Source organism: Rhinolophus sinicus, chromosome 14 (genome assembly GCF_057876585.1).
Source record: "Rhinolophus sinicus isolate RSI-liver-muscle chromosome 14, RSI-T2T, whole genome shotgun sequence".
In the NCBI taxonomy this organism is placed as follows: domain Eukaryota; kingdom Metazoa; phylum Chordata; class Mammalia; order Chiroptera; family Rhinolophidae; genus Rhinolophus; species Rhinolophus sinicus.
This window is the reverse complement of record NC_142514.1, coordinates 176,062,533-176,087,864: the sequence shown is the minus strand read 5'-3', so window position 1 is coordinate 176,087,864 and position 25,332 is coordinate 176,062,533. Positions and strand designations below refer to the sequence as shown.

The 25,332-nt window shown below is 34.6% G+C and overlaps 1 protein-coding gene and 2 pseudogenes across 1 annotated transcript; all 3 read right to left on the bottom strand.

Annotated features, from left to right (window-relative positions):
* Positions 1-4,791: 4,791 nt before the first annotated feature.
* LOC141572459 (olfactory receptor 4A15-like) lies at positions 4,792-6,741 on the bottom strand (annotated as a pseudogene).
* A 14,740-nt stretch (positions 6,742-21,481) lies between these two features.
* Positions 21,482-22,078, bottom strand: LOC141572341 (large ribosomal subunit protein uL6 pseudogene; annotated as a pseudogene).
* Positions 22,079-22,219: 141 nt separating this feature from the next.
* LOC148755897 (olfactory receptor 4A15-like) lies at positions 22,220-23,137 on the bottom strand. Its single transcript, XM_088789966.1, has one exon. The coding sequence runs from the start codon at positions 23,135-23,137 to the stop codon at positions 22,220-22,222; it is 918 nt and encodes a 305-aa protein (XP_088646092.1).
* Between the last annotated feature and the right edge of the window lie 2,195 nt (positions 23,138-25,332).

Genomic DNA, 25,332 nt, shown 5'->3' with positions numbered 1-25,332 from the left:
AATCAATTAGTACAAAAGCTATGTAATTTTAGTGCATTTAAACAAGGCAACCCTTGCTGGCTTCAGGAGTTAAAGAAACATTTCTCCAAAATCTTTCAACCTGATGGAAGTAAGCTCATTTATTATATTGTTAAATTTTATATATTTTTGGAAAAATACAGGCACAATAATGTACAATTATACAGGAAAATACACAGAAATAGAACAAAATGGTATTACTTTATAGGTTTATTGAAATGCTGAAACTAACATATTTTTCTTTTTATTTATCTGTATTTTGTATTTTTCTATGAAGATTATATAGTATTCTAATTTTAGAAAAGATACTTTAAAAAATTTTTTTAAATACTTTCTGAATGTTCCAATAGCACTTGCTCATCTCAATTTCCATTTTTGTGCTCTCAGAAATATTACAAGTTCTGAGAACACTAAGAATTTAGGAAATTAGGCTTACTTTCCTCTTGAGAGATGTAAATAATTTGATAAATTATAAAATTCTGTGTGGAGGTTAGCTATTATTAGGTAATGATTAAAAATTAATATTGACTGTTTCATACATGCTAGGCACTAGGCAAAGCATTTTATATAAATTATCTTATTTAATATTTTTTAAAAGACTCATATGTGGTCGAAAGTTTCCTCCTCCTAATTTACAGATAGGAAAATTGATACATGGATAGGATAAGCCTTGTACCCTGGACGTAGTTAGTGAGGAGCTGACCTGTAGATACAATTCGTCTGTCTGGCCTCCTCTTCATCTTGACCTTGACCCCACATTACCTCCCACATAAAAACTTACCAAGGTAGTTACCATAATCCTTGTTTAATATCTGTCTTTCAACAAAGGCTTTAAGACTTTCTCATCCCAAGTCATGGAGGCATAAAAAGTGGATTCAAAAACACTTGGGGATTTGAAGTATGTCAGCTTCTTTCTCTGAAAATTTCCCATCTGCCCTCTCAAGGGAATTGAGAATTACAAATTTATTTATCATTTCCTTTGTTAAATCAGTTAGGAACATTACTGACCCTGTCTATTTCTAATCTGCCCCAAATTCACTATGAACCATATCGTATCATACATTGAACGCTTATTATTTGCATTCCACTTTCATATTTAATCTCAAAATAACCCCATGAGATGACTATATTATTCCCAATTAACAGCTAGAAAAGCTGAGGCTTAAAATGGTTTATTTCACTTATCCAGGCATGTGTATCTAGTACGTGATAAAACTAAAAGTCAATTTCTGCTCTCTCAATTCTCCAGTGTTACCTGCCTAATTTAAGAGCTCGCCAAAATCACAAGTCTCTGGAAAGTGTTGGACCTTGTTCCACGTGATGCAGAATAATAATTATGTATTTCATATTATATTATAATAAGAGTTTTCTGGTAATTCAAGTAATGAAGGCCAGAATTTTATCTTAAATAAGAAAACAGAAAATCTTAGGCGTTGAGAATTGAATGCGTCACTGAAGAGTAATTCATTCTTCTTGTTTTGCATATGAAGAAACTGAGATGGGGGAAGGAAAGAAACATTCCCAAAATTGCATTTAGATGGTGACAGATTTTTAAATTTCCTAAATTCCAATCTGTTTATCTTTTCCCTACATGGAATAGCTGATATTCTCACTTGTTACAGAGTAATTCAAACAAAAGACATTATTTTGTTTGCCCAGTTGATCTACATAATTACTTCAACGAGCTGCATTGTTTCCCAAGTGAGACCTGGTTGGGACATAAAAATGCTGAGAGATCATAATCAAATATATCCTTTGACTTTGTCCTACCCAAAAATAAGTAAACAAAATAATAATAAACAAAAATGGCTTTGTTTCCCCAAAAATAAGACCTAACCAGACCATCAGCTCTAATGCGTATTTTGGAGCAAAAATTAATATAAGACCTGGTCTTATTTTAATATAATATAAGATCAGGTATAATATAGCATAACATAATATACTATAATGTAATACATAATATAATTTTGCTCCAAAAGATGCATTAGAGCTGATGGTCCAGGTAGGTCTTATTTTCAGGGAAACACAGTATAGGATTTTCTCATATGAAGGCAAATCACAAAATGTAAAGATGACACAGGATTTTTTTTTTTTTTAGCTCCCATTTTCCAAACAGATTTAGCTTGTCTCTCCATTTTATGCCCAAGCCAAACAAGTAAATCAAATGGGAATGTGATAAGGTTCACTCCATGCATCTGTCCCAGCTCTTTGGTAGACCAAGGACACGGTGCTGCTTTTTGTTACTATTTGGACAGGAAGATTAATACCAAATACTTCTACTCAGTCCTTCGTACCATGACAACTTCACTCCAGGAATCAGAGACCCACTATAGAAATGTACGGCTCCTGTAGAGTACATTAAGCCTTCTATATAAGCAGAACTGGTCCACTCTGATAGCTTTGGGTCAGTATTCTTCCAGCTTCCATCTGCATTCTGACCCGTGGACCCCAGTGGCATTCAGCCACCAGGAATGAGTGTTAGCTTAGAATCTATTTCCCATAATCTCCAGAAAGATTTTTGTATTTCTCTTTGCCCAAAGCACAGTTCTCCTGGTAAATGGTCTCAGAACCCTCAAAGAAAGGTTAGGATGAAGATTTACACCGTTTGTGGTGACATCACAGAATTCTTATTCAAGGATACCTTACGAATCCTTCATTCCAAAAGCACCAGGGGTGGATAAAACTCTTCATGTCTGGTATTGGATCAGGAGCCATGATTTTCCTGAATTGAATCAGGCCTCTGTTCATCAACTAGATTAATTTTTATCATCATCATCATCATCATCGACTGCTTGGGTTGTCATCACAAAATACCATAGACTTGGGAGCTTAAATAACAGGCATTAATTTTCTCAGCGCTCTGAAGGTTGGAAGTCTATGATGAAGGTGAGGCCTCTTTTGCTGGCTCATAGATGCTGCCTTTTCTCTCTGTCCTCATGAGGCCTTTCCGCTGTGCACACAGAGAGCTCTGGTATCCCTAAAAGGACACCAGTTCTATTGAATTAGGGCCCCACACCTATGATCTCAAGAAGGGCCAGCTATTCCAGTTCCCACGTTTCAAGGCTTTCAAGCCAAGGTACCAGGTATATGAGTGAAGAAACTTTTCAGATGACTTTAGCCTCAGCCAATTTCTGACCACAAGCTCATGTGAGATGGTGAGCCAGAAGTACCCAGCTGAACTGCTCAAATTCCTGACCCACTGAAACCATCTGAAATACTAAAGTGATTGTTGGGGTTTTAAGCCACTAAATTTGGGGGTGAGTTTTTTATGTGGCAATAGGATCTGAAACATGGCAGTGTTCTTATTTCCTCCACTAAAGAATAAATGAAATTTCATGGCTGGTATTCAATATGCATTAAATAAAACTAGTCATTAATATTATTAAATACACTAAGTAAATCCAATTATAAATTGAAAAAGAAATGAAGGCAAAAAAAATATATGGATTTTATGCCCTAGAATCTATGTTCTGGATTGACTTTTCAACAAGAAAACATGTAATGCCAGAGTCTGAAAAAAAAAGAATCTTCGTAATATAGTATTTGACCACCAAAACCTCTATAGAGCTATTGCAAACAGAAAAGACACCTTTAATTTATCACTTAAGTCAAGAACATGTAATTTTTAGAGAATCGGAAAGCATTCACTATGTAAAACAAAACAATCTATTCCCAAAATGTTTAACATTTATTGCATGTTTTAAAAGTGTGCCTGGAGAGGTAATTTAGTGTGGGCAGACTCTGGGGCTGCACTGTGATATTAGAGGCTTAAATATGTATTTCAACCATTGGAGGAGGCCAATTGGTCTAGATGTGCAGAATGGGATTGTACAATTTAATTTTTCAGTCCAAAATTTGATCAAAATATAGAAAATCAACCATGTGTTACCATCACAGTATGATGTTAACAAAGTTCATTTCTCCTAGATTTATCCTTAGCTACGAACACATGCTGTGAATTTGTAAATTAATTAATTTGACCAAGACATTTATTTTTACTGTTAGATTAGCAATGTTTTTAACAATCCGAATATTTAATTTTAAAATGTCACTTTCTTGGACTAAAAAGAAACAAGTTCTAAGAGATCACATTTCTATGTAGCAGGGAGGTACCATACTCCACAAACAAGAACCTGAAATAAAACCCAAAAAGGAAAAAAAAATGTCCACTGAAAAATCTTAACATGGTATGATTATCTCCGTAAGGGATTAAACCTATGCAATTCTCCTTCTTTCTACGGGCTACAACATATTCTCCTTAGAGATCTTGAGATTATTATGCTAAGTGCAATAAGTCAGAAAAAGTCAAGAACCATATGACTTCACTGATATGTGGGATATAAAACTGAAAGCAACAAAGGAACAAGACAAGCAAACAAAGAAACAACAAATCATAGAGATGGAACAGTTTAGTGGTTGCACGAGAGTAAGGGGGAAAGGGGTCGTAAAGAAGGGTAGTAAAAGTGGGGAAAGGGGGTGAAATATATAGTGATGGAAGGAGACCTGACTCTGGGTGGTGAGCACACAATGTGATATATTAGATGATGTATAATAGAATTGTACACTTGAAACCTATGTAACTTACCAACCATTGTCACCCCAATAAATTTAATAAAAAAAAGAAAGAAAAACATACATAGATGCAGTTTTAAAAAAAAGATTAATATATATGGCTGTTTCAGAATAATTAAGCTAAACAAGTCAAAGGAAATTATTTTCTACATGTAATCACTGATAGTGAAAGGATTCCTTGATTCTATGAAAGAATAAAAATCATGTTCTGCATGAGGAATACAGCCCTCTTCCAACAAAGGCCACATATTTACACCAAAGTTTCCTCATGGCATTTTTCATTTCTGCATTCATCAGGGTATAGATTAAGGGGTTTAAAATGGGAGTTATGAAACTTAAAACCACAGTCATGAATTTATCAATGAGAAAGGTAGACTTGGGCCTTGCATACAAAACGATACACGGAACAAAGAATAAAATGACCACCGTTATATGGGATGCACAGGTGTAGAAAGCTTTGCATTTCCCTTCCAAACCATGAGTCTTAAGGGAATGTAATATGACCCCATAGGAAGCCAGCTGAATGAAGAAGACCGTGCAAATTGCCCCTCTATTAGCGATCAGACAAAGTCCATTGAGGTAGGTATTGGTACAAGCAAGTTTCAGTAAGGGGTACATATCACACACGAAGTTGTCAGTGACATTGGGGCCACAGAAAGGAAGCTGATAAATAAAGAGAAATTGAACCAACGAGTGAAGAAAGCCTCCAGTCCAGGCCACGAGCAGCATGAGAACACATACCCACCAATTCATGATGATCAAATAATAAAAAGGCTTACAGATAGCCACACATCAGTTGTAGGCCATCGCCACCAGAAGAAAGACTTCAGTACCAGCAAAGAAATGTTCTCTGAAGACTTGAGTCATACAAGCATGGAAGGAAATAGTCTTTTTCTCGTACATCAAGTCTGCAATCATTTTGGGAGCAATGGAGGTAGAATAGACAATATCTATAAATGATAAATAAGACAGAAAAAAGTACATGGGGGACCCCAGGGACTGGCTGGCCATGATGGTCACCATGATAAGCAGATTGCCCACTAGTCTAGATCTTTTTAAAACAGGGGTGTCCAAACTTTTTTCAACGTTTTTTACAAAGGGCCATATGTGGTAAAACACACAAACAGCCGGGCCACTCACTCGAGGTGAAGTATGTATTGCCTCACCTGGTTTATTTAAGTGAACTAAATATATTTTTGGAATTTCCTGCAGGCCAATTAACAATGGACTGCGGCCGCATTTGGCCCGCGGGCCACAGTTTGGACACCCCTTTTTTAAAACATGATCACAATCCATGCCTAAATGTTTCCATTGAATAATCTGTGTGGTAAAACCTGTTTGCCACATAAGCAATAGCTTTTAAAAAAAATTAATTGAATAGAGACCATAAAAATGATGCAGCAAAAATTTTGATGTCTTAATAAATATCTAATCAGATCATCTGATTTTTAAAAAATAAAAAAAGATTAATTTTAAAGAACTATCACATTTTCCGAGTCAATTTCTTCATAGTAAAGGAAAAATGCTACCTCTAAAACCTGAATATGGCTGGCCAGACTTGGGGAACAAATATAGAAAAATAACAATCCGAAAGGGTGGGGTGCCTATCTCATATATACATGTAGTCTTTGTCAGTTTTTATTTGTTTTGTTTTATAATTTTGCAGAGATGGCCCTGGATGCCTACAGTGCACTTTATGAAAATTCAGGTTCTAAACACTGGTTTGGAATTTGAGCCTTAGTATCTATAGTTATCAACTCTGTGACCTTGGGTAAATTATTCAATCATCTATATAACGAGACTTATAATAGCATCTAAAGTGTAGAAAGGTCTTAAGGATTAAACAGAGTAATGCAAATAAAGCTCTTTGAAAATTGTCTGACAAATAATCACTAAATAAATTCAAGATATCTATTTATATTAAATATACTGTTATTATTTCCCCATGACACTTTAATGCCACATCTCTGAAATTCGTTTTATGTAAGTTTCCCCAAAGTCCACGCTCTTCTCTAGTTATCCAAAGGAGCATTCCCTGAGGGACGGATGGATTGACTGGGTCATTATTATACACAATTATGAAAGCTCTACTTTTTCACCATTTGCATTACTGCATGGAAATGTCCTTGGCTGTCTTTCTCCATACCTCATTATCCTCTTTGAAATGTATCATTAAAACTAATCTGAGGGATCTTCTTTTTCTAAATTAAGAGGTCAACTGGATGCATAATGTGATGAGTCCAGTTTTATTCAATATTTTTAAGACCCTAAAGATGAGAAAATACCCATGCAATTAACTCACAGACAGAAATAGATGTTGGCATTTTCTTTAATATTCTGTAGTTCTTGTATCTAACAAAGTTCATGAATTCTATGTCCACAGACAATAAAATTCACTATCTAATAGGGTATAATAAGTACGGGTCTATGAATCTAATAAATAACTAAATTTCTCTGAACTCATGTTTTCACATTATAAGTTTTGACTTTCCCTTTGTAATGCGAGGCTATTAATTTACATATCAAAATATTATTTGGGGTATATCCACAAAAGAATAGAAACCAGGGACTTGAACAGATATTTGCACAACCATGTTCACTGCAACGTGATTCACAATAGCCAAAAGGGGAAAACAAATGTCTACCAAATAGGGAATGTATAACCACATTGTGCTATATACAAACAATGGAATATTACTGAGCCTTACATAGGAAATTCTGACACACGCTACAACATGGATGAATCTTGAAGACATTATGCTAAGTGCAATAAGCCAGGCACAAAAGGGCAAATATTTTATTATCTCCCTTTTATGAGGTACCTAGAAGAGTCATATACACAGAGATAGAAAGTACAATAATGGTTACCAGGGGCAGGGGGAGAAGGAAATGGGGAGTTATTGTTTAGTGGGTGTAGAGTTTCAGTTTGGGACGATGAAAAGTTCCGGAAATAGACAGTGGTGTTGGATGCACAATAATGTGTTAGGTATATTTTACCACAATAGAAAACATTACCAACAGAAATAAAATGTCTACACAGCGCCAGAGCATTTAAAGATACCATACACACAATAAGAATTTATATAGAGCTATCGTATTCCTTACTATTATTCATCAATATATTGACACAAAATAAATAATTGTTGGATTCTCCACATAAAGCACACTAAAAAAGTTACGGTGGAGACCTTACATACATCATGTTTTACTGTTATGCTATGTATTTTCTCTATTTTGGTTTGCATTTAAACAACTCAAATACAAAAAATTGAAGAAAATTATTTGTCATTGTATTTATTCAATAATATTTTATGAAATGGAGAAAATGTATGTACTGTGTTTCCCCGAAAATAAGACCTAGCCAGACAATCAACTCTAATGTGTCTTTTGGAGCAAAAATCAATATAAGACCCAGTCTTATTTTACTATAAGACCAGGTATAATATAATATAATATAATATAATATAAAATATAATATAATATAATATAATATAATATAATATAATATAATATAATATAATAATATAGTATAGTATAATATAATACCAGGTCTTATATTAATTTTTGCTCCAAAAGACCCATTAGAGCTGATTGTCCCTCTGGCTAGGTCTTATTTTGGGGAAAACATGGTACTATCTTGTTTCTAGAACTTCTAGCATAAAACGTTTGAGATCAAATTTGATAAAACCTGCTTCTTAAGAACGATACATAATTCATTCCAAGTAAGTCTATTTTGCGCTATTCTTGGAGTACTGAAGAGCTTTTGTGAATGTTACCTGGGTTTTCTATTTCCTCTTCTGTCCCTTGTTCCAAACCCAGGCTTATGTAATTCTATCTTTGGTCCTGAAAGATAGCAGCTTAGTTTGCTGAAGATAAGTCAGGGTTGCCACCACATCAATCCAGATGTGGCTACAGAGAAAAGATCAGGGTACACCTAGTCACTGCAGATGGAAATGCTTGTCACACCCAGATATATCTCTCTTTGCCCGCAAAAAGCATGACCATCTTCTTCAACTTTCATAAACATTTTAGAGTTGGATTATGGAATTATCCGAAGTAGGCTTTAAGAAGATACAGTTGGTAAAACTGATGAGTCACTAACTTTGAAAACTGTCATTGAGAATATGCATTCAGAATCAAATGTGATATACAGAGGATGTATTACAGAATTGTACACTTGAAACCTATGGAATTTTACTAACCATTGTCACCCCAAAACATTTTAATTTTGAAAAAAAAGAATCCAATTTAAAAGCTAATTATTATGTTTAACTGCCCAAATTAATTGAACACAACTTTAACAGCATATTTAGTCTATAATGCAGAGAGCTGGATAATAAAAGAATTGGGCTTCATTTTGAATATTTTTAAAAGCATTCATATGACTTTTAATATGGTTGATGTCTAGCAAAGTACTAGCTTTCATTTTACATCTTAATGGCAGCATTAATACCCAAGGAGAAATCTCCCAGGTGAAGGAAGATATGATTGGGCACTTAATCAATAATGAGTAACAAATCATTTCACTGAGTTGTTAAAACAGTTTGTCCCTGAGGTTGCCTGTTCAAAATTAAATGCACTAAGGAATCAGGCTCTAGAGAATTGAGACTTCCACAAGATTCTTCTGGCGCATACTATATTTTAAAGGCTTCTCCTGGCCAATCACTTTAGGGGAAGTAAGTGAAAAAATAACAATCTAACAGCAAGGAGCAAGTCACTTACTACATAGTAGCAAAAACATAAGATTGTATGAACACCCTTTAAACACTGTGGAACTCGCTTGAAACAAAGAGGGAGGAGCTTTTAACAGCTCTACATCCTGTCCTCTCAGATCATCTCAGTGATCTATCTTCAACATCACTGATTCTTTCTTCCACTTGTTCAAATCTACTGTTGAGCCACGCTAGTGAATTTTTTGTTTCAATTACTATACTTTCAACTCTAGAATTTATTTTTGTTCTCTTTCATAATGTTCATTTGTTTATTGATATAAATCATTTAGCTGTTGAGGCACTGTTTTATAGTTCTTTCCTTTAGACATGGTTTTATTTAGCTATTAATATTTGAATATTTTAAAATAACTAGAGTCTGTCACTGATCTTACAAATTTCCCCATTACAAAGTCGAGCACCATATGACTTCACTGATATGTGGAATATAAAACTGAAAGCAACAAAGGAACAAGACAAACAAGCAAAGAAACAAAAACTCACATACACAGACACTAGTTTAGTAGTTACCAGAAGGTAAGTAGGGAGGGGTTGGTAGATGAGGTAAACGGGATCAAATATATGGTGATGAAAGGAGAACTGACTGTGTGTGGTGAGCACACAATGTGATATATAGATAACGTATTACAAAATTGTACACTTGAAACCTATGTAACTTTACTAACCATTGTCACCCCAATAAACTTTGATTTTAAAAAAAGCAGCAGCATCTGACATGATAAAAAGATGGAATGGGATGCTGAAAGGTTCTATAACAGTGCCACCTGAGACAATACAAAACAACATTGGTTTGTTATCCTACAGGACGTGGTATATACTACACCAATGTTGTGTTGTGTTGTGTTGTGTTGTGTTGTGATGTGATGTGATGTGATGTGATGTGATGTGATGTGATGTGATGTGATGTGATGTGATGTGATGTGATGTGATGTGATGTGATGTGATGTGATGTGATGTGATGTTATACCCGGTCTTATATTACAGTAAAATAAGACTGGGTCTTATATTAATTTTTGCTCCAAAAGATGCATTAGAGCTGATTGTCCGGCTACATCTTATTTTCAGGAAAACACAGTAGCAGCAGAAAGGGTTGACTATCTTGGATGTGATACATTTGCTCCTACAGATCCAGCTCCAATCTTTTCCACCTTATTCTGGGCCCTAAGAAGCTGACCCCTACACAGTACACCAACCAAGCAAACTTGCTCCTTCTCAGTTGGTGAGGTTCAGCCAGTGGGAAGAAATAACAAGAGATCAGAGAGTGAAAAGAAAAGACATCAAGGTATTAATGTCTCTGGAACTTTCCCTCGGCCATGGTTTGGAAATGACTATGCCTCCCTAATCAAACCACAGATCCTGTCAAGTGACCCTCTCTTTACCACTACGGTTATTACCATGTTCTGAAAAAATATCTCCTCCTTTTGCCCCTTCATAACTGGGGTAATAAAGACTTTCCACTGTAGCTAGTACTGGGTACTTCACCATTTTAAAAAAATTATTTAATCTTAAAAATTCTTTGTAAATATTTCTCAGTTGTTCCTCTGAAGAGTGATATCTGTTCCTGATACAGATGGGGATGATAAACTTTAATGCCATACTTTTTTATGGGGAAATAACCACAGACATCCCATTAAAGACAAGAATATGTCAAGGTTTCTTCTATTGACAGTTATTAGCTCATGTTTAAGTAACATAATAAGGAGAAATATGAAAGAAAATATTAGAAAGAAGATATTGGATAGAAAAATAATTGAGATTATATTATTATTATGCAATAATCCAAAAGAATTCATTGAAAATCTACCATATTAATTGAGAGGTCAATAAAGTATTTGAATTGATTAAGCTGATAAATATTTATTAGTAACTTTCATGAATACTAGCCATAATTATTTAGAAAATGTAATGTGGAAATGATATTTTTCATTAATGCAAACCAACCAAATTACAAACTACATGGAAATAAACTCAAAATGTGAAAATCCTATATGATGAAAACATAGAAGAGCTGCTGAAGAATGCTAAAGACCTAAACAAATACACAGATTTTCATGTCCCCAGATAGAATAATTCAATGTGATCAAGATATCAATTATCTTCCAAATTAATTCAACATTTAATATATTGTCAGTCAAAATCTTAGTAAATTTCTCTGAAATAATTCTAGTACTTATGTGGAAAATAATTACTTGAAACAGAAAATGTTGTTTTTAATAACAATATTGAGTAGTAGGCTTCTTATTAGATATCAAAATCTACTTTCATGACCTAAAATAATGAGGTATTTGCTTAGGAATAATTAACCAATAAAAGGAGAATAATCTAAAAATTGGTACACAAGTACTAGGATTTTAGATATATTAAATATGACATATCAGGGAAGTAAGTTGTATTTTAAAAAATGTGTTGAAAAACTTGGTTTTAAAGCAACAGAAAACCATTTAAAAAGTAGATTTAGAGGGTAAGGGGGGCGGGGGGTGGGGGATGGGAGATGAGGGTAAGGGGGATCGAATATATGGTGATGGAAGGAGAACTGACTCTGGGTGATGAACACACAATGGGATTTATAGATGATGTAATACAGAATTGTACACCTGAAATCTATGTAATTTTACTAACAATTGTCACCCCAATAAATTTAATTTTAAAAAAAATGAAAAAAAAAATAGATTTAAATTCTTTACACATACACACACATACAGAAACACAAACACAAACACACAAACACACACATACACACATTTTGTCTCTATCTAAAACTTCCCTCCACATACATGCATACGTGTGTACTCAAAGCTTTAAAAATAAAAAAATAAGTGAACTAGAAGAAAATATTTATGAATTTTTACGAAATCTTGAATTTAAAATGCTGAAACTCTGATGAATATGATTGACAACGTTGAAATAAAAAGTACAACTATTCCACGCTACAAAAACACTACCTAGGAAAAATTGCTAAGTTTTGTGTTAATAACGTGTAAAATCTCTTTTAATTCAATAAAATATTTTGACATGTGAATTAAATCAAATAAAGTATATGAAAAGGCTATTCATAAAAGAAGTAAAGTACCAATAGCTGAATACCTCACTATTAACAAATTGAATGCAAATTGTTGATTTAAAGTGAGATATAATTTTCCTTATATTGTAAAAATTACAAATATTAATCAAAATCTATGTTCAGTAAGTCTGTGGGAAAGAGCAACAAAAATATGTAGGAAGAAACTTATTAAAAGATGTAAGAAGGAACTTTTTACAAAATTGCTTAAAAGTTTAAGAGCATTAAAGACCTAAATGAGTACAGAGTTATGAGTTATGTTATAGTCATGGGTAGGAAGATTCAATTGTCAATAGCATCAATGCAATTCCAATATAAAAATCCAACAGCTTTTTTTATCATGACAAGGTGAATTGATATGTATATGGAGAAACAAAGGCCCAAGGTAGCCAAATCTCTTTTTAAAAAGACATGTTGAGAGACCTGTCCTATCAGATATGAAAACTTATTATAAAGTTATATACATAAACACAAGTTTAGAAAAATTGATTATTTGACTGTAATAAATAAATCAGAACTAAACTCAGACATAAATAAAAAACTCAATATGTGAAACGATGAACTATTTGATAAATGATGCATAGACAATTGGTTCTCTACATTAGAAAAAAATTAAATAGAGCATTTACTTCACAGTGTACACACAAAAATCAATAGTCAGCGGATTAAATTTGAAAATTAAAATATGCAATATTTGAAATCCTTAGAAGACAACATAGAATGATATTTTCCCAGCCATATCATAGAGAATAATTTGTTAAGTAAGACAGAAATGCTAACCATAATCACAAAGACTGAGAAATTTAACTACATTTCTGACTGAGAAATTTGACTACATTTAAGTTCTTATTCATCCAATAAAATTATAGAAGTGTAAAAATGAAAATTTTGCAATACATATAAACAAAAAAGAAATGAGTACACAAGATTCCTAAAGAACTCCAACAAACTAATAACAACAGAAAAACAACAGCAGAAAAAAATGGCAAAAGACACGAATACACATTTCATAGAAGATGGTAAAAAAATAAATGTCCAATAACCATGAAAATATGCTCAACTTCAATAGTAATTAGGATTGCAGAATAAAACCACAATGAAGTCATAGTCATACTTGTTAGATTTGCAAAAATATCAAACATCTGACAATATCAAGTGGTAGGGATGTAGAGTGATGGAGCTGTTACACACTGTTGGTAGATGTGCAACTGATAATACAACTCCAGGAGAAGATCGCTAACCATCTGTAAAAGTGAACGTGTAAACACCCTACTTACACAAGAGAATCCTTTACAGGATGTTTACAACAGCACTCTATGCAATATCAAAATCTAGCAACAACCCAAATGACCACTGAAATGAATACATAATCTGCGGTATATGCAGACGTGAAATAATACACAGCAGGGAAATGATGGGATTAGAGAGACAGGCAACAGCATAAATCTTAGACAAAAGTAAGTTTCAGAAAATTATGTCTTACCTCGTATCATTTTAATGAAATTAAGGGATATGAAAAACTAAACTATATACTTTAAGGATACGTACACATGCAGTTCAATTCTTTTTAACTGTGGTTAATGAAATGTTCAGCACTGGAATTACCTACGGGCGGAGGCAGAGCAATGGTATCAGGGAGGTATACACAGGTAGTTCCAATGATGTTGATCAAAATTTAGGCAAGAGGCTACAAAATTTACATAAATTGCATATATTTATTGGTATGCATGAAAAACACATAATAAAATTTTAAAGTAGGAAAAGTTCAAAATATTTTTTAGTTAGAAAACTTATAAAGCATACACGATGCTCCATATTATAATGAAAGCAATTCCATTTTCTTCCTAGTTTGTGATGTTCCAGGATGGGCTACAGAGTGAGAAAAACCTGATTTTTAAACATAAAATTGGAAAACAAAACTCTGTACCAAAACAAATCATGAATTAAGTCTAGAATTAAAAGTATTTAAGTTTAATTCATCTTTTAGAGAACAGATTGCTGTGCAAAATAACACATTTCTTTACCTATATTTTCAGTATCATAAAGACAAAATAAGAAACTTGTTTTCTCCACAACCTCTCCAAAATTTTTTATACTTGTCTTGATGATAGCCATTCTAACAGGTGTGAGGTGGTATCACATGTGGTTTTGCTTTGCATTTCCCTAGTAGCTAGACAAGTTGCATGGAATTACCACATGACACAACAATCCCTCTTCAGGGTATATACACACACAAATCTGAGAACTTTTATCTATATAGATATATGCACCCCTATGTTCATTACAGCATTATATACAGTGGCCAAGACATGGAAACGACCAGTGTCCTCCAATAGATGAATGGGTAAAGAAGATGTACAATGGAATATTACTCAGCCATAAGAAAAGATGAAATACTGCCATTTGTCACAATATGGATGGATCTTGAGATTATCCTACTAACCAAAAGAAGTCAGAGAGAAAAAGTAGAAAACCACATGACTTCACTCATATGTGGCATATAAAACTGAAAGCAACAAACAAGCAAGACAAACAAATAAGCAAAAATTCATAGATACAGACAACAGTTCAGTGGTTACCAGAGGGTAACCACTTTAACTTAAACAGTTTAGTGGTTACCAGAGGTGAGGAGGGTGGTAGAAAAGGGAAAAGGGGATCAAATATATGGTGATGGAAAGAGAATTGACTCTGGGTGGTGAACACACAATGCAATATATAGATGATGTGTTATACAAATGTACACTTGAAACCTATGTAATTTTATTAATCAATGGTACCCCAATACATTTAATTAAAGGAAGGAATGGACTTAGAGAACATTATACTCAGTGAAATAAGTCAGACGAAGAAAGACAAATACCATATGATCTCACTTATATGTGGAATCTAAAGAACAGGATAAATGCACAAACTAAACAGAAATACTCTCCGACATATAGAGAAAAAATTGATGGTTGCTAGATGGGAGGGGGTGGGGATGAGGGAGAAGTTGAGCTGATTAGAAAGTACAAATTGGTAGCCATGATATGGCCACATGGATACGAAAGACAGGTTGGGGACTCTAACCAATAATGTAAAGATTTTGTAGGGTGTCAGAAGGGCACTTGTCTTATTAGGGAGACCACTTCACGGACGGGGCAAATGCCTGACCACAGCACTGTACACCTGAAGCTGAATAATATTGAACATTAAACATAATTTTGTATATATTTATAGTCACGGGATGTGAAGTACAGCATAGGGAACAGAGTCAATGGAATTGTACCAGAAATGTACGATGTCAGAGGGGCAATAGATTGGGGGAGGGGAGTTATCACTTTGTGAGGGGTGAAATGTCTAACTATTACATTGTTTTGTACACCTGAAAATAATTTTTTAAAAACTTAAATAATTTAATTAAATGAAAGGGAAAAAAGAAATGACTCCTCAGAGTCCCAACATCTGATGGTAAGGAGAAAGTTAAACAAGAGAAAAGAAGTGAACAACTATAGCTACAAACACAATCTTTTTGCTCATTCACGGCTAAGGAAAATTACAGGATTCCTAAACCTCAAACGTAGACAAGCTGAGTCCATTCACATAGATGTGGCAGGGGGAGGGAGGGGGACATGTAGAGAAGAAGCTGAGCTTTCTGTAGAAGCCAGCTGTGAGCACTGTACATGCTTCCATCACCTGCTGCCTCCAGGTGATTCAGGAGTCCTATCACGGCTGATGGTGTAGACTGATAAAGGCACACCTCTCGAAGAGCATAAAGGTACAAGGGAGTCTCTAGGGAGTCTATATCCAGTTCTTTCTTTCCCACATTTTACTTTCCGCAGCATCTATCTAGTGCCCCTGCTTTTAATCAGCACTGTTTAATCACCAGGGTAAATCTTCTACTAGCCAGTTAAATTCTGTAGATGTAAAAATTAGGTATATACACTCTCCTCAGTCATTTAAATCATCAAGGATTCTATACTGTAAAAACTGAAAGATGGTGTTACTGGGCTTTCAACTTAAACCACTAAGGTAACATTTTCCTATTTATATACCATTATTTAACATAGCTTCTTAAGAATATGGCCTTTTAAAGAGACAAATTAAAATGCCACAGTAACAAAAAAAACCCTCTATGTACTTGAAAATTATAGTTTTATGATCCTCTAAGTGGCAGTAAGCAAGGTACTTCCCTGAGCACAGGTTTCTTGGTGAATCTGCACAAATCGGGGTTGCTGGGATCATTTTAAAAGGTTCACACATGTCAAGCTTACAAATCAAAATCCCCAAATCCTATATGAAGCTTCCAGAACAGAACAGGCATTTATTCCTTTATATTTTAACACACGTGGTATGTATACAATTTTAAATTCTCTAATTTAAAAGCCTTAAATTATAAATATTAACATGTCATGTAAAATATAATAGCCTATGAACCACAATTACAAATCCATTTGTAATCTGTAATGCATTATGTGTTTCTCTCTGCTATTTAGCAAAATGGGCAATAAACACCCGTCAGGCTGTAACACTGAATCCAAATACATTTCGTATATTCTGATTAATTTCTGTATTTTACTAGTTTAATTTTCTCAATTCAGATATCCTCCAATGAAATTATATATTTAAGACATTAGGTATATTTAAATATATTGTATGCATTTTCAATGAGCGTCCCTTGTTGGTTGTTTTAAGAACTCACCTTGAGTCTTTCCCTTAGTCTCTGAAATCAGTGTTCCTTTCACCGAGAGTAACTGTAGGTACCTCACTATCTGTGTGTGGCCACAGAACATGTAACAATGTATAGCTGGTCAGTAGATCTAGAACTAGTTTCATGTGGTCAGACTTTCCATATATCCACACAGACTCCCCACCACCTCAGTCTTTCAGATAAGTGCAGCAGTATGCAACGTGGAGGGCCCACTTAAATAAATATTTTCAGATTTTTGGGATAGATACCCAGGAGAGGGATTGCTGGGCTGACTCTGGGTGGTGAACACACAGTGTGATAAATAGATGATGTATTACAGAATTGTACACCTGAAACCTAAGTAACTTTACTAACAATTGTCACCCCAATAAACTAACTAACAAGAAAAAACAAAACAAAAGACACCTAAATAAAATAAATATTTACTGTGCAAAAATAGTTGAACCTTCTCACCTGCTGGGAAATTTCCTTCACAGAAAAACAAAGCTGCTAAGTTCTCATGGCTATGTAAAAACTAATTTGTGGAAATAACCTGGCAAAACACATTATTGGCCAACACAAAATTTTAAAATACTGACAGTAGTTATTTGAATGTACTTCTCAGTAATTATGGTGAGGCACCCAAAAATCACTTTGAGGATTTGGGATAACATTCATGTCTCTGGCCATTACTCTCTCTCTCTGTAGTATCTAACAAGACAAATGCTGGGATTTACCTTCCTGAAATAGCCAATGACTGAGCGTTCTCACAGGTAGTATGACAACTCTTTAGCCTTTCAGCCATTCAAACAGCTTATCACTAAGGACTCTCCCTCCCTAATTAAAAGTATGTCTCTACCCCTCCCCAACTTCATCCCAGATAATGGTGATCTTCCACAAGTTTCTACAAGCAATGAGAGATATCTATGCAAAGGAAAACTAACAAACAGACAGGACCAGATATCAATTGAAGATAGAATCCAGCCTAGGTAGAAATTTCAGTTTCAGAAATCTCCCAGGTATTTCTATCAGAAAAATAATCCTCCCATTTCTAAGTTGCAGAAACAGCCTCTGGCTTTTTACATCATTACTATTTTAAATGAAGGAGCATGTAGGGTCACTATAAATTAGTTTAGTTGACTATTTTGAACAAATTCAAACAAAGTAACCTCTTCTGGACGGTTTTCTTTCCTAGAACAATCCCTACAGGATTTGGGTCTTGCCAAGAGAGTGGAGCAGACAGCCAAATATATGAAAAGCCTTTCATTTGAAAAGAAAAATAAATAAAGTGAATACAAATTTATGAACTTCATATTAGGAAATGTTTAAACAAGACAAATATTTAAGACAAATGAAGGGAGAACCAGTCTCAGGTCCCTTATTCAATCGTATTCCTAGGAAAGGAGGTCCTTACTCCAGCTGTTTAGAGTCTCTGCACAAGAGGCCCTGAGGGTCAGAGGCTTTCGGGCTGAGGAAGTTAGGAAGTTGATGTTTCAATTCTTGGAAAGACAAGGCATCACAGTTACATGGCTCTGAAGGCCGGAATCTATGTCAGCTAGAACCACAATGATTTTCAGTCAATTAATTCAGTTCCCTATTTTCAGTCCAGTATCAAGTGAGTAACTATTTCTACAGGAAAGGAAAAAATGATTCATGTTACATAGTGCTAGAAAAGTTTGGGAATACCATCACCGATACTAAGGTGGAAAATAGAAAATATACCTCAATGAGCAGTGGAGTCGGCTAAGATTTCCAAGCAGAACACTGAAAATGACAGCTGTGCCTTTTAGTGTACAATATGCTAAAGGATGGATAAGGAGAGATGAGTTAAAAGAGTAAACGTTAAGTTTTCAAGCAGAATTACAAACATTTAAAGGAGCCAAGAATTGCTAATTTCAAATATAAAACTAGTCCTCATGCCCAGCCTCTCCTAAGAGCAAAAAACTCTCAAAGTGAAAAATGGCATAAAAATGAATATCATCTCACAGTTCTAGATATAAGGTCCTCTGTTAAGACTTCAGAAAGATTTGATGTGTATTTCATAAAATCTGTTAACTAGACAAAAAATATTTCTAAGACGCTTAAGGGTATTACACCACTGCACATGGACTTTCAGCCCAAACCTTAGAAGGGCTAGTTTCATGATATTTGTGGCCCTTGTATAATGGAGTAAACTGAAAACAAAGAAAACAAACAAACAAGACTACAAAATTTTTAAGAGAATTACACTAAAGAAAGCACCAGAAGCGATGTGTGATATGGTGCCTTTCTGTTGTGAGCAAAAACTACGGTGAATGAAGCTGCTGAGCGCTATCCAATGGAAAGGCAGGCATCTTCAATACGGGAAGCGGCTCATCGGACCTTAGTAACAGTGTGTGACAAGGTTCAACTTATTCGGTGCAGTCACTCAGGTGTCAGCTACGGTTGAGAGAAGGTATGTTTTAAAGTGTGCCATAAATAATGGATCACGAACAGTACATTAACATGAAATAGGAAAATGGTTTCACCCTCCATCATGACAACACTCCATGTCACACATCACCTCTGGTACCGCAATTTCTGTCAAATGAAAACATTACAGCGTGTCCTCATCCACCTTATTCACTGAATCTGGCACTGTGCAAATTGTGGCTCTTCCCCAAAGTCAAAATGACCATAAAAGGTAAACGTTTTGAATTGATTCAGGACATTGAGGCAGCCATAACAGCGCAAATAAGAAACTTACAAAAGAGGACTTCCAGAACTGCTTTCAGAAAGTGGCAAGAACGGTTGGATAAGTGTGTTCAAAGTGAAGGGGAGTATTTTGAGGATTAATGGCAATGTGTCTTTTCCTGTAATGGATTTTTTTTTAATTTAAACATTCACTGTATTTTTAAGAGAATTACAAACATTTAAAGGAGTGTTTTTTTATCACACCTCGTATTTAGTGAATAGTGTTACATTTGGGAAGACTTTAAGGTGATATAAGATATTTCCATGTAATAACAACAGGGATTAAACTCAGAATATAAAGTTTCCGTACAGTGTGATTTACCCTTGAACAGAACTCACTGCCCCTAGCCTTAGTCCCTTATGAATTCAGACTAAATAGAGAGGCAGAATCATGACTACATGCTTCCTACCATCTTTGAGGCAAATAATGTATATAGTTAAATTAAACTTTATTGGGGTGACAATTGTTAGTAAAGTTACATAGGTTTCAGGTGTATAGTTCTATAATGCATCATCTATATATTCCATTGTGTTTTCACCACCTAGAGTCAGTTCTCCTTCCATGAGGCAAATAATATTTTGTTTTAAGCTTGATTCATAGAGGGAATTTCATGAATGAGATCTCTGTCAAATAAAACAATATGTTCTGGCCTCTTTGCTACCTAATAATCTCTATTCCATTAATAAGAGGGGTAAGACTAGCATATGCTGTCAGCATCATTCTTAACAATGACATCACTCCAAATATCTGGTGTCAAGTTTTGTATTGCATATTTGAGGATCATGGATTATGGTTTATTCTAATCATATATATATATATATATATATATATATATATATATATATATATATATGTATTAGGGGGCCTGGGTCTCTCTATAGAAAACAATAAAACACTATAAGCAAAAAAGGAGATGGGGTATTGAAAAATGGCAGGAGAATTATGAGATAGTATAATTTATCTGGGAAGATTAATGGATCATCTTCATGAAAATATAACACCAAGCAAAGATGATCCACATGAGGAGATAATATGATTTTCCAATCAGGAAAATGCATAAGATTTTGTTATTTTTCTGTGTATCTGCCTTGTTCATTCAGATTAATTTTATATACTTAGCCTCCTCATAATTAATATTAGAAGTCCAAAGCATCATTCTTCTTCAATCTTAACATGCCAAGCAATATGAAAAAAAATTATATATTTAAAATATTGCAGATACAAAAATGAGATATAGGTATACTTCAAATATTAATATGAACTATCTTTGTGTGGGGAGAAGTGAACCAAGTTTTTATATCTTATTTCTTATTTTATCTCCTGAAATCTTTAATTAACAATATTAATCTGAAAAGGATTATATTATTTAAGAGAGAAACATGAGAAAAATCTTCCACTAACAAAAATACATTTACAGTACTTACTATAGCAAACTCATCACATAGAATATAAGTCTATCATATCAACAGACATTTTACACACAAAAGCTGAATGTATATTTTTTCAAGAAGTTATAAAAATATTAAAAATATATTTTAAACAAAATACATATATAGAATTAGGAAATTATGACAATCTTGAAAATATATTTTGATCATCGCAAGTATTCACATAACAAATGTTTGTTTTCATTACATCACTTTTATTGCATTTTTAAAATATCACAAATAAGATGGAGAAATCACTTGACATTTTGGTGTTTCTGTAGCTGGACAGCTTACATATCATTCATCAGCCTCCTGAACTGTTCCTTTTTCAGAAACATAGACGACATCCAAAAAATTTCTGATATCCTTGTTTTATAACTGTTGTGGCTTGTTGAATCAAAGCAGCTGAATTTGATACAAGTTCAGTATCATTTCGTTCAAGAATTAATTCATCTTTCTGGGCTTGAGCTATGGAACAAACAACACCAGACCTCATGTGAACCCTGTGGATGTATTTTTCACCCAAGAAAATTTTGATTTCAACAAGAAAACCATTCTCCTTAATAAAAACGTTGATGGGGAAGTGAACACACACAAACCTCATCTTACAACTGAAGCCCAATATAACACCCTTAATCACGTTCTGTATATGATGACAGATACTGTAAACAGTAGCCAGTTTCTTTCTATTTCCTCACCATTTGTCAACCTAGAGCCTCTTCTTTTTCTTTCCAAATATATTGAGTTCTACGCTGATGTGATTGAAGTACCCACACAGTGTTCCTCTGGAGCCATTCACAGTAACTGTGGTCCCTTCAGAGCAATGTCCATATTTTCTAGAATGTCCACAGTCTGATTGCTGAAAATGGTCTTCATCCTCACAGTAGATGCAGCAAAGAGCACATAATAAATGCTTTTCATCATGCCCAAGTTATAAAAACTGAGGAGAAATTAGCTACAGTTCAATAATCACACAAGGCTTTCCTAGAAGGAAAAATGCTTCCTTGAAAATAAGTAATACATTTCTCTGCTGCCTCATTTTCTTTTTCTGCTCCACAGCTTTTTCATGGCACTTTTCATCTCTCCATTTCTTAGAGTATAGATTAAGGGGTTCAACATAGGGGTGATAATGGTGTAAAACACAGTCAAGGATTTATCAATCGGCAAAGTAGAAGGAGGTCTCACATATATGAAAATACAAGGGACAAAGAAGAGGACCACCACAGTAATGTGGGAGCCACAGGTGGATAAGGCTTTGCGCTTCCCCTCCTGACTAAGATTCTTCAGGGAGTGCAGAATGACCCCATAGGAGATGAGTAACAGCACGAAGATGACCACACAGATCCCACCATTATTGGCAACCACAGTGAGGCCAATAAAGTAGGTGTCAGTGCAGGCAAGTCTTAATAAGGGATACATGTCACAGACGAAGTGGTCAATGACATTGGGGCCACAGAAGGGAAGGTTGAGAGCAAAGAGAAGCTGAACTACAGCATGCAAAAAACCTCCCACCCAGGCCAGCAGCAGCAGCAGAATGCACACTCGTTGATTCATGATCGTCAAATAATGCAAGGGTTTGCAGATGGCCACGTAGCGGTCATAGGCCATGACCACCAGGAGTAGAATCTCAGCACCACCAAATAAGTGCTCTATAAAAAGCTGGCTCATGCAAGCTTGGAAAGAAATGGTTTTCTTCTCATGGACTAAGTCTATAATCATATTTGGAGTGATTGTAGTAGAATAAACAGCATCCATAAATGATAAGTAGCCAAGAAAGAAGTACATAGGGGCATCCAGGGTTGGGCTGACCATGACAGTCACAACAATGAGCAGATTGTCCACCACAGTCACGATGTAGATGAACAAGAACACAACAAACAATATCTTCTGACCTTGAAGGCTCTGAGTGAGCCCCAAGAGGACAAACTCAGTCACATTGGTCCTTTGTTCCATAATTCTTCTGTATGTCATATTTCAGGGCTCAGGACACAATTACCTGTAAATATTTGTATTACTAGTGACTTCCTGAAATCTGAATTAATGTGTTTATTCATTTAACAATTGGCATTATGATTTGTTATGTTGCAGTGCTTTCAGAGATTATAAGAATACAGTTCTGATTAAAACATTGTCCTAACCTCAACCATCTTACAGACTAGTGTAGAGGCAAGTAATTAGAGACATATGTGAGAAAGGACGCATTATATAATGAATGGGTGGCCACAGGTAGCTTTCCATCTGGGAGCTAAAAAAATTGACACTATAGTTAATACCTTATACAAAAATAAAAATTGATTCAAGTTTTAATAAACAACTAAAGAAAGGTTTACTTTCTTAACTAGAAGAGATGACTAGTTCTTAATAAAGGAGATGACTTTCTATATTCTAGGGGTGGGAGAATCTTCTTAACTAATCACTGAAATCCCAAATAGACAATATCAAATTCTGTTAAGGATTTAGGGATACCATAAAGTTGATAGGCAAAAGTAGTTTGGGAAAAACATTTACATTTTAGAGGACATACAAAGCGTTAATATCTAAAATAGACAAAGAGATGAAGGTAATTAACAAATGACAGACAAACACACCAATAGCAACGTGGGTAAATTACATAAACAGGCAATTAAATGAAGAATATTTTGAAGTGGCCAATAAAAAATATTTAAAATACTATGATAAAATGTAAAATCTCACATGTATATTGAAATTGAAGTTAACAGTTTGCACACTACAATGTGAACTTTGATTTTTGAAAGTCATTCAATCGAGTTCTATATCAGCTAATTTTTTAAGATTTAAACAATGTTTAGAGAACGTGTTAATTGAACCTATCATGAGATCTAGAAATACCTGCCCATTAAATGACCCCAAATAGTTACACCTAAACTTAGTTTCCAGGAATACTAAAGTTAGAAAATATAAATTTATTCCAGATCTTTATAAATGAAAATATTCAAAACAGTAATGCAGAATTGAATTAATCCCCATATATTTCAGTACTCACAAACAATATGGTTGTTTATGAGAATCACATTAGAGAAGTCTCATAAGACTGTGAATTTTCAAACCATCAAAGTCCTCTTGCAAAATGTAAAGTCTACTTCAGAATCTTATGCATAAATGCATACCCTGGGTTTCCTGCATAACGAGAGACCCGTTCAATCTACGTTCTGGGCCTCAGTGCCCTTTTCCTTACCCTCCCCGTACTGATGCCACCACTGTGCATATGGAGAGCAAGACAACACATGTCTCATCACTGGCCCTGAACTGTTTCCATGGGACCAAATTTTTCCATGCTTCTGGGAAATCTGATTCATCTCAGCCTTTCTGAAAAAGTCCTGCCTTTCAAATTGTTAGGATTTTCAAAAGGAATATGAATGTCCTGTTACCTAAAGAACTCTGAATCTTGATTGTTCACAGAGACCCAAAATATTCACTGCTGGCAGCATTTGTTCTAACAATAAACACTTTAAATCAACATTTTGATGGGAGAGAAAGTTGTAACTTCATGTGAATTATTTAGACTAATATTTTACAGGTTTTGTTTTATAGAAACAAAAGATGAAATAGTGAAACTGCCTTTACAATATCATGATGCTTAATCAGTTAGGCTGGCCTGCCTTCATACAGCATTGTTGAACGTGGGTTACCTAAAGGATGGAGAACAGTTTCATATACATACTCGATGTGTTGAGTCGACCATTTCAATTCCTGAAAAAGCCAGTCATGTGAATACATCTACAGACAAACACTCTCTGAGATAAGGACAAAGGCGTGGAAACACTATATCTACACTAGAACTGCAACACAGAGTATTGAGTCATTCAGTTGGTACATCTCCAAGGGTGATTCTTCTCTAATTAAATTCATTGGGACCTTGATCATAATTGTGAGTACTGTACACTCTGCATCTCCAGAGATGCCACCACGATGATCACCGTGTAGAACAGCATTTACAGACCAAGTCCTTGGGGGAAAATCATAAAAGAATAAGTGGAGGTCAAATGACCAAAAGGGAAAAGTCCAGTCTGGGCAGAAATGAAATATGTAAAAACCCTCTTGTTGAAATCATGACCTTCAAAATAGGCAGACCTGTTTAAATTTAAGCTATGTCTTTGCAGATGACATCTGAACTGACTACAGAAGAT